Source organism: Euleptes europaea, chromosome 5, assembly GCF_029931775.1.
Source record: "Euleptes europaea isolate rEulEur1 chromosome 5, rEulEur1.hap1, whole genome shotgun sequence".
In the NCBI taxonomy this organism is placed as follows: domain Eukaryota; kingdom Metazoa; phylum Chordata; class Lepidosauria; order Squamata; family Sphaerodactylidae; genus Euleptes; species Euleptes europaea.
In genome coordinates this window covers 66,550,485-66,568,606 of record NC_079316.1, presented here as the reverse complement: position 1 = coordinate 66,568,606, position 18,122 = coordinate 66,550,485, and the positions used below count along the sequence as shown (strand labels likewise).

The following is an 18,122-nucleotide window of genomic DNA, read 5'->3' as shown; positions in this document are numbered from 1 at the left end:
TGGAGTTTTGGGCAGGTATTTATCCGAAATCAAAAAAGGATGCCTACTAACTGCTTGGTCCATATGCACTAGTCTTCATGTATTAAGAGGTACCAAGGACAGATTTGCTTAAAGATGACATTTCCAGTGCATAATGGGATTCTTGGCCACTGCAAGTTTTTTACAGTCTACTATAATCAAGTGATGCCTGAGCCATAACAATACACCGAATTATTGTGCTGGCCACATTCTGCATATTGTCTAAATACCTTAAATATCGGCACCACTATTTCAGTTTGGCCATGTGGGAGATGCAGCTTGGATGTAGGTTTCTGTATCTGCTTTGCTGCTTAATAAAAACACAAGCATTAGCGTGCTCTCATTTTATCTGCTGCAAACGATTGGATCTCTTGTTTACTGTTTATAGAACTGTTTTTTATAGATGTGACCATCAAACATAAAAAAAGGACTTGAATGTTTGCAAATATTGGCTATTTGTCAAAGTTTAAAAATTTCACTAGTAAGTGTTTCCAATGAGCAATCTCATAGCTGAAATATTGACATTAAGGGCCAGTTCCATGTCCAGGCAACCCAAACAACTGCCTGGAGTGCATAACCAGCAGGGGGCAGCACTTGGGAGGGGGCAGCAGGTGTCATTTTAGCCCCATGCTGCTTCTGCCTGGGTTCAAGGTGCGCTACAGCCCATCTCTGTAGCCCTTCTTGAAGCCAGCGGGGAGGGGGTCCCCCCACTTGTACTGCTGCTCCCAAATATGCTTTGCCCATCAAAACAGGTTGAGCCAGCCCTGTCTGCATTTTACCCCCCAAGTTTTCAAAGCTTTAGCCTTACTGGCATTATTCAATTCTTTCGATTTTTGCAGTCTTTATGCTCCCAAATGTTAATTAGCCTTATCACCACTGCATGCCAATCATCAAATACTATTTTACAGGGTTCTTCAAGGAGAAGAACATCTCTTTAAATACTACCTTCCCCCTGTAATGTGCAAGGGAATGCTGCATATGTTCTCAGACACAATCTTAACACTCAGTAGGCGACAGTGAGGCCCAGCACAGTCTTGTGTGAAATGAATGAACACCCTAGAATGCCCAGAATAAATCTTCTGCAATGTGCAGAGTTTGCTTGGTAGATACTGAACATGTGTATCAGTCACTGAGACCATCAAACCCTAAACACCATTACCCCTCAATTGTCATATATCCAAAATTAAAATAAAATGTAATTGGATGTTAAATACAGCTAGCAAATAACTGGAGAATACTCGGGCAGGCAGAATGTGTTGATATCCATTGCAACCTTTTGAAAGTCCTGTGATAAGGATGTAAGAGACCTGATTACCCTAAATAATTGTGCTGGGCTGGGGTCGCATGGAGGTCACATAGTACGCTTTCTTTGTGGTCTTCATTGCCATCTCATAGGATTTGATAACGGCTCTATAAGATACTCTTGATGCTTTGTCACAAGTACGCAACCAAACTCGCTCTAGTCGTCTCTGCTTCTGCTTCCTCTCCCTTAGCTCCCTGGTATATGAGGGAGCTAGTTTGGAGCGGGGAGCAGAGAGAATGTCAGGGAGCAATCCTTCAATGTCTTCTGACAGATGGGTATTCCGATCAACTGTCAGCTCATCCAATGGAATTCCGGGGGTATTGGATCCCACAGAGCATTCTGGAAACCAATCAGATCCATAATTCTCTGCGGGCAAGCACAAATCTGCTTGCTGCCTATGCAGGGGGGAGGTGGCAAGCCCAAGCGGGCCTGCAGAACAAAATGGTCCAACCATGGCACTCCATCCATTGAGATTGGGCCAATATCCACACCAGCTGAAAAGATCAGATCTAGTGTGTGGCCTGCTTGATGTGTGGGACCTGATGCAGCCTGGGAGAATCTCAGTGCAGCCATGGATGCTACTAGGTCCGATGCCAATCTACATGGCCTTTGAAGTCTCCCAGGACTATCGGCCTGGGGTACCTTAAGGCCCACTCTGATACCACCTCCAGAAGGCTTGACAGAGTATCTGCTGGTGCGCTAGGCGGTCAGTACACCAGCCAAACACTCCTCAGTGTCCCACACCAGACCTACACCATCAAGGCCATAAATCACCGGGTCTGGATTGCTCTGAAGGAGAAAGACTCCCGAATGAGCATAACCACTCCCCCCTGACCCTTTGTCTGAGACAAAGGGGGGTTAGTTCTTTCACAGTGACTGTTTCATACTTCCTCACCCTGGTCTCAGCCACGCATACCAGGTCCGCATCAGGGGCCGCAAAGTAGGATTGTAAAGTTATGGCCTTGAGATTAATTTACCTGGCATTACACAACATCCTAACCCCACCACCATTGTATCTCAGGATGGGAAGGAGATTGGAAGGAGACCGAGCATGGCCATATCTCCACCTCATTCGATTATACCATCTCTTCCCACCCCATACCTTCCCAGCCCATCTCCACTCCCAGCAAGTTGGCCCCCTGCATGACACCAGCTAATATTTTGGAAAAACTCCATATCAGCCACTTCTTCATATCAGCCACATAATAATTTGTGTTGTTTTTGGACTATTCATAATTTCCCTAATTGTTGCATCTAAAGCCATCAATTTCTAATGTGAACACACTAATTCAGAATTGAGGGGGCAAAATGCAGATTTCAGAATGCAAGATTTGATATAGGGTCTCAAAATGTTTGGGCGCATGTTTTGGGACTTATAAGCAGATTTTGTATAAAATATTTTCTTTCCTCGTGGTATTTGACATTATTGCAAAATTGAAGGTTCAGATTTGAATCTGTCTCAGGGATCCAATTCTGCTCCACTTACCCCCATGGTAAAGGAACCGTGATAAATAGAAACAAATTCTAACTTGAGAAACCTGTCAAGAACATGACAGTTGCTCTATTTACAAGTATTATAGTAGAACATAGCAATTGATTCCTTTAATTTCATTTCAAAACAATTTGATTACGTTATATTACAACTTTTGTACTGTATAAAAATGTTTAGAGCTCTCCAGAATTTGAGGTCATAAAACTACAAATATATGTTATTCTTTGATAAAACATTTTAATACTGTTCCCCCATTGTTTTGATTTATGTGACTTCCATGGTTGAATGTAGTCCCTTTGTTGGATCCAACCCATACACTGCAGAGCATTTCTGTTAGTGGAAGGAGATTTCTGCTGACTCTCCCTTCAAGCTGTTCCTGATAATCTACGGTTTCAGGGGGCATTTTAAGTTGCAGTAGGAGAGAGAGGTGAGTTGCATTTTGTGGAAGGAAATTCCCATCTGCAGAAATTACTGGTGGATATAAGCCTATCTGTAATAGCATTTCTTAAATTTAATCCTAGTGTAGTTACACTGTGCATTAATGTTCATCTGTTGTTTTCTAACACCTGTAAAGACCAAGAAAATGTGAATGCTAGATGTCCATGAGAGAAGGAGCACTGGAGGACATAAATGTGACACATTTTTGCATACAGTGAGGTAATGCAATGCTCAGTGACATTGTATGCACTATTTTCCTCACTAATGTGGTCTCCCCATGACCTTTTCCCTCAAAGCAAGGAACAGTCTTGAATTTATTGTCGAAGGCTTTCACGGTCAGAGTTCATTGGTTCTTGTAGGTTATCCGGGTTGTGTAACCGTGGTCTTGGAATTTTCTTTCCTGACGTTTCGCCAGCAACTGTGGCAGGCATCTTCAGAGTAGTAACACTGAAGGACAGTGTCTCTTGAATTTCCTCCACCTCGTTGAAGTAGAAGGTGCTTCAGAAGAATCTTGGAGGCATCACTTTTGTGTCTGCAGTGGCACCCATTCATAAACAGCTTCCTCCATCTTAGGAACATAGTTGGCTGGGAGCCTCCCAGCTCCCAGCATTTCATGACTGGCTTCAGCCTGCATAGTAGCCATTGTGTGATAGATAGTTTATTTACGGCCCTTGGCCAGATAAAACAAAATACATGGACTTAGCCATTTTGTGGTTGAGCCTCTCTCCCCATGGGAAACATTTTGTGGTGGAGCCCACTACCTGTTCTCAAAATCCCAGAAGTGTCCACAGGCTCAAGAATGTTGGGGAACCCTGCTGTATAGTCACACAAAGCACTGTGTAGGGCTATGCAGTAAAAGAGATGGGATAATTGCCAGTGGAGGCTGCTCAGTTCTCGAATTCAGATTGAACCCTTTTAATTGCCTTTTGGACAAACCTGATGAGAGTCTTTCCCCGAGGTAAGCTGAGTGTTGTCCTTGAGTGCACTCTGTTACTTTCTCCTATGTAAGAAAACAGCTGTCCTATGGAGGAAAATTAACAGCTTCACTTGAATACAGTTTTGTGATGACTGTGAGAACAGCTCACCTTTCCTGACAGTGGGTGACCCAGCATTCATGGGAGTACAAAGCGTCTATGCATATTTGACACTTAGGGCTGTTTAGCTTGGAAAGAAGGTGGCTAAGGGGAGACATGATAGAGGTCTATAAAATTATGCATGGTTTGGAGAGAGTGGACAGGGAGACGTTTTTCTCCCTATCCCATAATACTAGAACATGGGATCATCTGCTAAAGCTGGAGAGCGAGAGATTCAAAACAGATAAAAGGGAGTATTTTTTCACACAACACATAGTTAAATTGTGGAACTCCCTACCCCAGGATGTGGTGATGGCTGCCAACTTGGAAGGCTTTAAGAGGGGAGTGGACATATTCATGGAGGAAAGGGGTATTCATGGCTGTTAGTTAAAATGGATACCAGTCATGCTGCATACCTATTCTCTCTAGTATCAGAGGAGCATGCTTATTATATTAGGTGCTGTGGAACACAGGCAGGATGGTGCTGCTGCAGTCGACTTGTTTGGGGACTTCCTAGAGGCACCTGGTTGGCCACTGTGTGAGCAGACTGCTGGACTTGATGGGCCTTGGTCTGATCCAGCAGGGCCTTTCTTATGTTCTTATAGAAACGCCCAGGAGCCTGTGCTTTCTATATGGTATATGTATTTTGTGATTATGGATTGTTAGCCACCCTGGATGCCTCCCTGTGGCAAACTGACTAAACAAGTAAGTAAATAGCCTTCAAGATTCCTCCAATCATTGTGTACGCTCTGCCTTATTGGTCTATACCAATAAATTGCATCTTAGATATATACTTGGTAACAGTAAATCAGAGTAGCAGGATATCAAACTGTAACTTAAACCAAGTGTTATGAAGCAAAGTGATCATTAGCGATAATAGAGAGATAATGGAAGAGAACACATTCAAAACTGAGGGAGATCCTAGAGCATGGCACACGCATACACACATGAGTTATGCATACATGTATAATTTGTATTCTAAATTCCAAAAAGAAATAAAACACTTTGGTCAAGCACTTTCTTCAAGGAAAAGTATAAAAGCTATATAACACGTTATCTTCTTATTGCATTCTGCAATAAAAGAATGACTAACAAGAATAAAAAATGACTTCTTTGACAAATATGATTTGTCAAATGCAAAAATTTTATTCATAGGTACAAGTAATACAATATGTTTTGACCTTCCTCACTAAAGGACTATTGAAATTAAGAACTGTTCAACCAATTAAAATAAAAAAACCAATGCACTGATTAGAAATATGAATCATATGTACACGAGCGAATGAGATTTCTTAAAGCAAGCTACCTTTTTAAGTTCTTCTGGAAAAGTGACAGGAACAAGCGCTTCTCAGCACTTTTCATCAGTCCTTTAATTGTCTTTTTCTTAGAACAGCTAAAAAGCATAAGTAATTTTAAAGATCCATGCTAATAATGTTGTTTAAAAGTAACAATGGTTTGCATAAGCATTTGGAACTGAGGTAAACATATAGCTTTTCATCACAGAACTATGGTAAGGCATACTTTATCTTGAATTGTGTATTTTGATTGGCTCTTCAGATATGCATCGTCAGTGGGATTTGATGAATGATGTGCTTGATTCTGCCCATATTACAAAGGGACTTATTAGATTACTGCATCTCTCCATATTCCTGAAAGCCAGGCATTCTTTAGTGTGAGTAGCTGTTAGGAATGGGTGTTTAGAAATTAAAGAAAAATCTGAACAAAATTCCCATTTTCTTAAATATATTTAATCAGCATCTGATTGCTAACAGTTATGACCATCAGTAATCTCTGGAAACCTTGGAGATGGCTGTTCTTCCGGTACTTCCTGCATTTTTCACACTGGCCCTTAGCATGGGGCAGAAAGAAGAAGAGTTGGTTTTTATACCCCGCTTTTCTCTACCTTTAAGGAGCCTCAAAGTGGCTTACAATAACTTTCCCTTCCCCTCCCCACAACAGACACCTAGTGAGGTAGGTAGGGCTGAGAGTTCAGAGAGAACTGTGACTGGCCCAAGGTCACCCAGCAGGCTGCATGTGAAGGAGCGGGGAATCAAACCCGGTTCTCCAGATAAGAGTACGCCACTCTTAACCACTACACCATATTGGGATGGGCAGAGAAGGAAAAGTGTAACTGATCGGATAACCTAAGTTATCCCACCAAAGAGGATGATCCCCATAACCATTTTTGTACATCATGTTTTTTACTTTCTTCCAGTCATTTTACTGTTCCTGCAGGGAATGCTTCTTTGATCGTATAAGCAGGGGGGTCTTGTTTGCCTGCCTTTACATTTTGCTCTTACTCTCTGGAATGCAGGCAGGTAGGCTGATGTTCAGCAGATGGAAGAGGACAGAGGTAAATCCTCCCCCCACAGCAGGACCATACCAAATGAGCACAGTATTATATGTGCTGAGGAAGAATCAAATTATATGGGAGAGGTACACAAATAGCAAATTTTGAAGGTGTCTTTTGTCTTACATAAAAGCCACCTCACTTTTCCCCTGAAACAAATCCTTCCATTCACGGTTGCTAATCCCCATAAGAGAAAATAAAGACAGGCAAACTCTAATTCCTGTGTAAGGGAAGAAATAAAGGTACACAGGCCAAGATAGCTAAACTCTATGCCTTGCATGCCGTAAGCTGGTACTTGAAGCATTTTTTTAACCATCTGAGCTCTGGCAGAGAAAAAGACCAGAAAAATAGCAGTACCTGTCTTATTTCCCTGCCAGGACCATAAGAAGTCTATGGGAAGTCAGTTTTGATTGGGCAAAAGGCAGGTAGGTTATAAATATGTATGCAAAATTACACATCAGAGGATCCAATCGCAGATCCCCAAAGTCAAAATGAGTTTGGTTGTAATTTGCCCCCAGTGGACATGCTTCAAGCAAGCAGTACAAGAATTAATGGATATCTTTGGAGAGAGATTTGCTTTACTCTTCCACTAAACTCAGCAGAAGTTAAATGTGATTCACATAGGTCAAATTACACCTGATGGCTTTTTAGCAATGCTTTCATTGAAAAAAGGATCAAGCTCTGTTTATGAATGCATAACAGCAAAAAGGATCGCTAAGAGAAATGGAATAGAATGAAACTTTGCATATACTTAAATAAAGGAATTTATTTTTCTTTAAAAAAATCCCAAAACAAATTGGAAAACAAAACAGTGGTTTGATCTAGATACAGCAGCACTGCAACGTTATTAGACAGGTATGAAGAATTCAAGCAGCCAGAAAACACAGAAGCAATTATTGTAACAACCTCAAAATGAAAACAATTCTCATTCTACAATGTAAGAAACTCCCTGAAAATTAAAACAAAATGAAAAACCCTTTGGATTCTATTATTATTGTTATTATCATTAATATTATTATTTTACAATACCAACAGCCACTAATTTTCCTAGTTGAGAACATTTGGTTCCATTTAGTATAAATGTATAATTTGATTATGAAAAATTTATTATAGAAGTATCGGTTTCTTTTACAGAGACTATGGTATAAGAAGTTCTTGAAATAATTGATTTCTGAATATGTGTTTTGAACAGGTTCCATGATGTAATTGTGCGATTAGCAAATGTGATTTTTTTTTTAGTCAGTGATAAAGGCTAGTCCTAATGTGGATATTTGTCTACCAATTTAATCAGTAATCAGCTATGGTCAACTACAGAATGGGGTCATAAAAGTTTTGAAAATGCAACTGTGATGTTTTATTCATTACCTCTTTAGCACAGGTAAAAAAAGGATCCATAAGTCCAGCAGTGGCAAGCAAGAACAGAAATGAGAAAACTTATTCTGTGCATCTTGTCCTACTACATCGGATCCTTTACGTGCAAAGGAGCGATGGAAGGTGTTGTCACACACCCCATCAAGATGCGAACATGTGCTCCTTTCTTTAATGGCACTTGACAAATTTTGTTGAAGCAGAGCATCTGCCATTCTTTTTTTACCTCCTCCAAGATCTTGAACATCTGGGCACTCTGCTTCATCTGATGATGTGAGCTCTGACTCACCAAAGCTTCTGCTAGAATAAATGTTGTTAGTCTGTGAAGGTGCCACTGGATTTCTGTTTTACTCGGCTTCATAGAGATCCTGAAGAATATTCATGATGGAAAGGGGGGGGAATCCAGCACCAGCTTTCCTCCTCCCCTGCTCCAAAGCATGCACGATAATGTTAACCATGTGTTAAACTGAGGACAGGGAGAGAACATTGAACACACAACAGTCTGTTCTTGGGTGCAAGGGCCTCTGGACAATAGCCATAGAGTTATTTGCCACTGCAATCAGAATAAATGTGTGTGGATACCATTTTCATTCCTCCCCCCACATACTGATGAATTTGAATATTAACAAGACAAAAGGCTCACAGAGTTACTGCTGCTAGACTCCAGCAACAGTTGAACGTACATCATAGCACCTCTGCAGGAACTGTGAAATATAAAGCTCTATCCTTTCTTCATGAGGTAACTCGCTGAGGTTCCACAAAGGATGCAGGATTGGACTACCTCAGCCAGATAACGAAAAGAAGTAATAGTGAGAACAACTGGATTTAATTCATAGAGGCTTTGCATCAGCCTCCCATAGGACAGCTTAGTCCCAATGAATTCTACATTTTTTCCCCACCTGGCAGCTTCCATGCAATTATAATTTTTTATCTCCAAGCAGAGAAAACACTGGACAATCACAAAACAACTGATTGGACCAAGGACAAAAAGAAAGTCAAGTGAGAGGGGTAGCCCAGACTCCCAGGACTCCTTATACGAATGAGGAGTACACAATAAAACTGATATTCATGAACATTTGCAGAGGGAGAACACCAGGTTTCCAGTTTCAGAGTCTTGTAATCTATGACAAGTCAAGAGGTTCTTCCTTCAGTTCTTTGTGATAAAAATTCAACATGTTCTATACAATGGTACGAAATTGTGTTCTTATTGCTATAGCATGTCATGGTTACTTCTGAAAAACAACAACACATGCAAGCATTGGTGAAAGAATAGTGGACAAGATCAAGCCAAATCCACACCTTCTGGATTTTCCTTAAGAAGGGGCTCTATATCATGTAGGTCAGCTTTGAAAGCCGTTAGGTTCTCTTCCTGTCAACTCCAAGAGAGACTAAAGAAATAGGATACAGCAGAGGAAAAACTAATCAGGTGGAGATGGAAGAAGGAAAAAGGTTATGGTTTGGTCTAGATTTTTGGGGGTAGATGACAAGTGAGAGAGGAACAGCAGTGGCACGTTCCCTAACTGGGAGGTAGGGTTGCCAGCCTCCAGGTACTAGCTGGAGATCTCCTGCTATTACAACTGGTCTCCAGCCAATAGAGATCAGTTCACCTGGAGAAAAATGGTTGCTTTGGCAACTGGACTCTATGGCATTGAAATCTCTCCCCTCCCCAAACCCCGCCCTCCTCAGGCTCCGCCCCAAACATCTCCAGGTATGTCCCAACCTGGAGCTGGCAACCCTACTGGGAGGTCCTGTAAATGTCGATTGTTGCAAGGGATCCCTTGCTTTCTCTGCCACTGCTTTAGTTTCCTGAATCAAATTCTTAAACTGATATGTACCCATTTGTATCAACTGAAGCTATAATGCTTGCACTTAATCTACCAAAGAACTTTGGGGGTGACAATCCAATCAGAATCACTTGTTATCATTTCCTGAAGATCTCTTGCACAAACAAGGTAAAATTGCTTTGGAGCACATACCTGCAGTGATAATTAGTGCATCCCTTTTACACATAAAACATATGCAGCTGCCTTATACTGAGTAAAATGGTTAGCCCTGCTAGTTCAATATTGTTTATTCTAACTGGCAGAATCTCTCCAATGTTTCAGGTGAAGAAAGAACTTTTCTAACATCTGCTAACTGAAATGCTTTTAAAACTGGAAAGGCAATTTTTTAACAAACTTAAAGTTATGCTGGGTGGAATCCCATGGTCAAAAATACTTAAGGAGAAGGCAGTTCAAGATGGGTGGGAGTTTATTGAAAGCAAAATATTGAAGGCACAATCACAAACGATTCCTATGAGAAGGAAAAATGGGAGGAGCCTAAAGGAGCCAAGGTGGCTCTATAAACAGCTTTCCAAAGATCTGAAAAATAAAAAGACTCACTTAGGAAATGGAAGGAGGGCCTTAAAACCAAGGATAAATAAAAACAAATAACCAGTGCTTGTAGGAAGAGTGTTACAAAAGCTGAAGTTCAGTATGAGCTTAGGCTAGCAAGAGATGCTAAACATAAAAAAGGGTTCTTTTGTTATGCTCAAAGTAAATAAAAGAATAAGGACATGGTAGGCCCATTGTGTGGACAGGAAAGTGAAATGGAAACAGGTGATGAAGAGAGGGCAGAACTCCTCCTACTTTTCCTCAGTTTTCTCTTGCAAGGAAAAGGGTGCTCAACATGGCAAAAACAGAACACACAAGGGAAGGGAGTTGCAGCCTAGGACTGGCATGGGGTAATACATAAACACCTAATTTCTTTAAATGAAACTAAGTACCCAGGGCTAGATGAACTGCATCCAAGGGTACTAAAAGAACTCACAGATGTAATTTCTGAGCCTCTGTCCATTATTTCTGAGAATTCTTGGAGAACAGGTGGGGTGCCAGAAGACTGGAACTGGGCAAATGTTCCCATCTTCAAGAAGGGGAAAAAGGTGGATCCAGGTAACTACCAACCCATCAGCTTGATGTCTATACCTGGAATTTCTTTTAGAACACATCGTCAAACAGTCAGTCCTTGAGCATTTAGAAAGGATGGATCTGATTACTAAGAGCCAGCATAGGTTTCTCAAGAACAAGTCATGTCAAACTAATCTTATATCTTCTTTTTGAGAAATTTACTACCTTGCTGGATCAGGGGATTGATGTAGACATAGTTTATCTTGATTTCAGTAAGGTATTTGATAGGTTTCCACATAATATTCTTGTTGACAGGTTGGTAAAATGTGGTTTGGATCCTATTACTGTTAGGTGGATTTGTAACTGGTTGACAGACGGTACCCAAAGAGTGCTTGTTAATAGCTCCTCATCCTCTTGGAGAGGAATGATAAGTGGAGTGCCTCAGGGATCTGACCGGGACCTGTATTGCGCAACATCTTTATAAATAATTTGGATGGAATAACGGGGATGCCTATTAAATTTGCAGATGATTCTAAATTGGGAGGGGTAGCAAATATGGTAGAAGACAGAGGCTTGACAGGCTAGACAACTGAGCTAAAACAAATAAAATTTCAACAGAAATAAATGTAAAGTTCTGCATTTTGGTAGGATAAATCATATGCATAATTATAGGACTGGGGAGATTTGCCTTGGCAGTAGCATGTGGGGAAAGGATCTAGCGGATTTAGTAGACCATACATTGAACATGAGTCAGCAGTGTGATGTGGTAGCTAAAAAGGCAAATGTGATTTTGCATTGTATCAACAGAAGTATAGTGTCCAGATCACATGAAGTGATGGCATCACTTTGCTGTGCTCTGGTTAGACCTCACCTAGAGTATTTTGTTCCATTTTGGGCACCACAATTTAAGAAGGATATAGACAAGTTAAACCGTGTCCAGAGGAGGGCAACGAAGGTGGTGAGGGTCTGGAGACCAAGTCCTATGAGGAAAGGTTGAAGGAGCTGGGTATGTTTAGTCTGGAGAGGAGACAACTGAGAGGTGATATAGCCAACTTCAAGTACTTGAATGGCTGTCATATAGAGGATGGTGCAGAGTTGTTTTCTGTTGTCCTAGAAGGTCGGACCAGAACTAATGGGTTGAAATTAAAACAAAAAAGTTTTCAGCTAAACATTAGGAAGAACTGACAGTTAGAGCAGCTCCTCAGTGGAACAGGCTTCCTTGGGAGGTGGTAGGCTCTCCTTCTTTGGAGGTTTTTAAGCAGAGGCTAGATGGCCATCTGACAGCAATGCTGATTCTGAGAACATAGGCAAATCATGAGAGGGAGGACAGGAAGGGTTGCATCAGTACTTGGCTCTTGTGGTTGTTTCTTACATGCCCAGGGAAATGCTGATCGCCACTTTGGAGTCAGGAAATAATTTTCCTCCAGGCCAGATTGGTGAGGGATCCTATTGGTTTTTTTTTTTGGCCATTTTCTGGGCATGAAGCAGGGGTCACTGGGGGTGTAGGGGGAGGTAGTTGTGAATTTCCTGCATTGTGCAGGGGGTTGAACTAGATGACCATGGAGATCCCTTCCAACTCTATGATTCTATGATAGGACTGAACCTGCAGCCTTTTGTGTGCAAAATTGGTAGTCAAGATGGCTGTGAAATATGTGAGTAGGATAATCAAGGAAAACAAATTAGGTCTGGCTCTGAAATATCCAGAACAGCATAACAGAATTTCTGTGTGTATGTATGTGAGTGTGTGTGTGGGGGAATCCAATACTTTCTAACATCATAATGGACACAGATTCAGTCTACTGAGAGGAATTTTACTACCCAACTATAGAACCAGCCATTATGAAAGACATGGGACTGGCAATGAAAATGACATCAGTTCTTCTTGTCCCCATTGTAGGCATATCCTGTCCATTATTGTTACACATTTATGCATTTGTACACCATATCATTGGCTTCCACTTACAGGGAAGCACACACAATGATACCAGGACAGATGTTACAACACATCATAGCCCTTCAAAGCTTTTCCAGGTACAGACTGTAGAACTGTGTAACAAAAAGATATCCTTTAATGCTTAAGAGTTTAACTATTAAATCTGCCTGAATGGATGTTCATCCATAAGACAGTGGCAAAAATGGATATTCTTCTCTTCCACCCTACTTCAAGGGACCAAGATTATTTATGACCACCCACATGAGCATGTTATTAATTCTTTAGTATCTTATGCTAATGTCAAAAATTTTAGTCATCTCATCAGAGTAAAGGGAATCCATGTGATTTAGTCACACCTCATTAACCAGAAAGAGTTGCATGAGGCGGCCTAATATTTCAAAAACCATCATTAATGCTTAAAGGTAATTTCTCCAAAACATTTGGCAAGAATGCAAAATACAAATATACTCTCCATCGGTAGAAGTTCCTGGTAAAATGGGAATGGAATAGAAAAGAAATACTGTATGTGAGGAAGCTTCAATTATGGGCTGAGCTTTATGGTTCTGCACTCTATTAACTTCCGCCACTTCATCACCATAGAGGCAAAAGAAGTTGCAATTGCGATAGCCGCTATGATGAAGAGCAACTTCTGGACTGAGGATCACGTCAACCATTCAGATCCTGTTCTCACCCCAATTGGCAGTGTGGAGAGTGGGTGGGTAGGGAACATCATGAGTTGTAGATCAGTGCAACGGGAACCCAGGAATCAAATTAGGATTTCAGCACATGCAGTGTGCATCCAACACCCGCTCCAAATGACTTTGCAAAACCCCAAACGAAGTTGAAATCCAAGTCTCAGAGATGAAGCTATCAAGCCAGTCTCTTGGCATCTTTCTGATGGGAGCAGCAAAGATGAAGCTTCACATGTGAAGAACGGAGGGCTACCAGTTTTCTGTGCTTGCAATCATAAGCATTTGTTCTTCACCTCTTTAGCAGTTATAATATAAACACTGGCAACTGAGTGGGAAGAGTTAAATTTCTAGCTATAAGACAGACTAACTACAAAAAGTGCAAATATCAACAGCATTGGTCCCATGACGTCATGAACCTCAGAGAGGAGTTTATTGGCCTGGGAGATGGTGAAAACTTGACTGTATTTAAAAGCAAGAATTTTAATGAAACAGAGGGAAGACACTCGTCTGCAGTGTTGCTGTAAACCAAAAAGACAAATGGAAAAAAATTAAGTATACCATAAAATATTCATGTCAACAGAACCAATGTGGAAAAGTGAAACATGAATAATTTTCTACATTTGGAAAAACGAAATCTAATTTTGAGCATCTGGATGTTGAGTCACCTTTTCTCTTAAAAAAAAAAAGTCTTAAAACACATGGCTTTACAAGCTGCTGCTCAGAAAATATACAACCCCAAGTCTGACTTTCATTTAAATACAAATGTACAAAATGTAAACTGAGACAATAGAGAAATTTACAAAACCTTTTCTTTAAAAATAATAAGGACAAAATTCAGTTCTAGGTATGATGCTATTTTAAATACGTGCAAGTTGTCATAACTCCGGTTTCTATTGCAATGTCCTACAGAGACAACATTGAGTCCCATGACCTCGAGTGCCACCTACAAAACAAACCTGAGAGAAAATTTCTTCTTAAATGGGAGGCTCCACTGGAAGGAACAGAGGGAAATTTCTCCCACAGTAGGAGACTGTTGATCTTCTAGCTCAACGGTGGAAGCTGTCTCATCCTCGAAGCTCCAAATGGTATAGTGGAAGGATGTGAAGTGAAGGTTCACAAGAGAACAGGTTGAACTAGCTGCTTCCAGTGGAATTTGAACTTACGTGGTTGGAATTTATATGGTGGTTTAAACTGGCCTTTGCATTTGAAGAACTCTTGGAATTGTTCTGGTGCTAGAGGAGTTAAAAATATATTTTTAAAATTAGATTTCCAGAATATTTCATATCTATACATCTAATTCTGAACTTCTTCCAGAGTGTGGATCAAAATGTCCACACAATAGGGCTGGTTACAGAAAGGGGAGATGTCTCTGCAAACCTGGGGTGGAAGGAAAGGAACCCTGAACATTGTTAAAATATAATTCTGTGTATTGAGTTTACTCTTTTATGAGCTCTGGGCCTCTGATATGGGCTTGGCTGTTAATCTAAACAGCTAAATAACATAATTTCCTGGCCTGTACATCCCTGTCTTGAATATTACTTCTCTTCCCCTTTTCCAGCTGAACACTTTGAACCTGCCTGGCCTGACACCATGTCTTGCCTCACTACTAAATCCCTTAGAGCTACATCACAGGATAAACCTCACAACTGTATATAATTATCACAGTTTCCTCTTACCTCAATATGAATGACTCTCTTATTGCTAAGCTCTTCTACTGGGACATTCTTGCTAGCTGGATTTGAACTGACTGAACAGGATTAAGTATCATACTTCTAGTGGGAGCCCTGATGCAGACCGGATAGGGTCGGGTGGGGGGCAAGCGCTCTGAATGCAAGGAGTTGGGGGGGTGCTAGCGCGAGCATGAAGAGGAGTGCCACTGCAACATGAGCGCAGCTGGCTGCCCGTGGTGTGGCTGGTGCCTATCCTACCGCCCGGCATTTAGCCGCCCGTCCTTCCTCGTTGTGCGTGCTGCACCTACAGCAGCTGCATGCGAGACCGAGGGGCGGGTGAGCACATGGTAGCATCACAGCGACTGTCTCTCAGGCCACCAGCACCTGGCTTTAGTGCATGTGCCACGCCCAGCCACTCCTTCCCCCAGCTCTGTGCCTGCCCTGATGCTCTTTTTCATTATGAAACTGGGATATATGCTTAAAACGAGGAAGACATTCTCCATCTATTGATCACTTTCAAGGCTGTGCTGTATACACATGACCTTGACAAACAATGAAGTAAAAGTAGGACACCTTCCGCAGTTCAAAACAGTAGATTGCTTCTAGAGGAAAAGATTTTGCATTACAAGCAAGTTATAGATTTTCCATCAAGTGGAAACCCGTCACTTCTTGTCAGCTGACGAAACTCCTTTGAGAGCTTATTAGTATATATTTGGAAAAAAATGTGTAATTGCATATTTATGGAAAAATGCACTTCAATTTGATGACATTTCTAATGTTGATTCTCATGTCTGAACACAGATACTGATGTAAGAAATGCATGTCCTCCAAAACTCTGCAAAAGAGAGACTGCAAATAGGCATCCCAGTTTTTTTTTCCTAAGCTGCCTTTTCATAAAATATTCATCAGGGGTAACAACTGCAAGTCCTTCTGTGACAAGAAGCAGAAAAAAGCAAGAGTCTAGTAGCACCTTAAAAATTAACAAAATTTCTGGCAGGGTATGAGCTTTTGTGAGCCACATCTCACTTCTTCAGATACAGCTGTGGCTCTCGAAAGCTCATAATCTGCCAGAAATTTTCTTAGTCTTTAAGGTGCTACAGGTCTCCTTCTTCTTTCTACTGCTACAGACAGACTAACATGGCTACCCATAAGAACATAAGAAAGGCCCAGCTGGATCAGACCAAGGCCCATCAAGTCCAGCAGTCTGTTCACACAGTGGCCAACCAGGTGCCTTTAGGAAGCCACAAACAAGACAAGTGCAGCAGCACCATCCTGCCTGTGTTCCACTGCACCCAAAATAATAGGCATAGAGAGAATAGGTATGCAGCATGACCAGTATCCATTTTAACTAATAACCATGAATACCCCTCTCCTCCATGAATATGTCCACTCCCCTCTTAAAGCCCTCCAAGCTGGCAGCCATCACCACATCCTGGGGCAGGGAGTTCCACAATTTCACTATGCGTTGTGTGAAAAAATATTTCCTTTTATCTGTTTTGAATCTCTCTCTCTCCAGCTTTAGCAGATGACCCCGTGTTCTAGTATTATGGGAGAGGGAGAAAAACTTCTCCCTCTCCACTCTCTCCAAACCATGCATAATTTTATAGACCTCTATCATGTCTCCCCTTAGCCGCCTTCTTTCCAAGCTAAACAGCCCTAAGCGCCCTAACCGCTCCCTATAGGACAGTTGCTCTAGTCCCTTAATCATTTTGGTTGCTCTTTTCTGCACCTTCTCAAGCTCTGTAATATCCTTTTTTAGGTGTGGTGACCAGAACTGTACACAGTATTCCAAGTGTGGTCTCACCATAGATTTGTACAAGGGCAGTATGATATCAGCAGTTTTATTCTCTATTCCTCATCTAATTATGGCCAGCATGGAATTTGCCTTTTTTACAGCAGCCGCACACTGGGTTGACATCTTCATTGAGCTATCCACTACCACCCCAAGATCCCTTTCTTGGTCTGTCACTGCCAGCACAGATCCCATCAGTGTATATGTGAAGTTGGGATTTTTTGCCCCAATATGCATCACTTTACACTTGCTCACATTGAATCTCATTTGCCATTTTAATGCCCATTCTTCCAGTACGCAGAGATCCTTCTGGAGCTCTTCACAGTCCGATTTTGTTTTAACCACCCTAAATAATGTGGTGTCATCTGCAAACTTGGCTACTTCACTGTTTAACCCCAACTCCAGGTCATTGATGCACAGGTTGAAAAGCACCGGTCCCAACACAGATACCCGTCGTGTGGCAAGAAGGTACCACTAAAGAATATGGATTAACACAATATGTGTCTGATTTACTGGTCTATGACTGCAATAAATTATTGTTGTTGTTATATGTGTCTGGCTCAATATTAGAAACTGAGCCTTGTGGCTAACTGAGGCTAATGCACATTCATACGATACAAGAAAAGCAATTGGCATTCATAATGGATCTTACCCATGTACAAATAGAGGTGCTCACCTGGCGTTTAAATATTCTATGGAGCAATCCTTTCTTAGGTGGTTCTGGTGGGTAGTTTCTGTTAAGATCTGGTGAGATGGTACCATTTGGTCCAAATATATTTAGTTCTTTAAAACACTCAGTTTCTATCATCTAGTAAAACAGGGGGGGAAATGGACCAGTTAATAGACTGTATTGGCCCAGAACCCTAAATCCTTACCATGCTAAGCAATATATATATATATAGATCCTACCTCCGAGGAATGCATGGCTTAAATAGGGTAAAGATACAGCAGCCAACTAGGGAGGATGACCTAGTTACTGGCCACTTATCTGAATACAATCAGTAGTCATTTTGCTGTGGCTGTCATATTAAGGATGCTATTTAAGGCAGGTTGTGAACTCCTGTCCTTTGTACTTTACGCTACAGTCCCATGTGGAATTTGGCAGGAA

At 41.3% G+C, this 18,122-nt stretch overlaps 1 protein-coding gene across 2 annotated transcripts in view; it reads right to left on the bottom strand.

The window, feature by feature from the left end:
- Positions 1-14,231: 14,231 nt before the first annotated feature.
- Positions 14,232-18,122, bottom strand: part of GRK5 (G protein-coupled receptor kinase 5) — a 206,610-nt gene continuing 202,719 nt past the window's right edge. For both annotated transcript variants that reach the window (XM_056849935.1, XM_056849936.1), the window contains 2 exons: positions 17,691-17,822; positions 14,232-14,784 (listed from right to left, as the gene is read on the bottom strand). In XM_056849935.1, the coding sequence (XP_056705913.1) occupies positions 14,686-14,784; positions 17,691-17,822 (231 nt within the window). In that variant the 3' untranslated portion in view covers positions 14,232-14,685. The remainder of the gene's footprint in view (positions 14,785-17,690; positions 17,823-18,122) is intronic.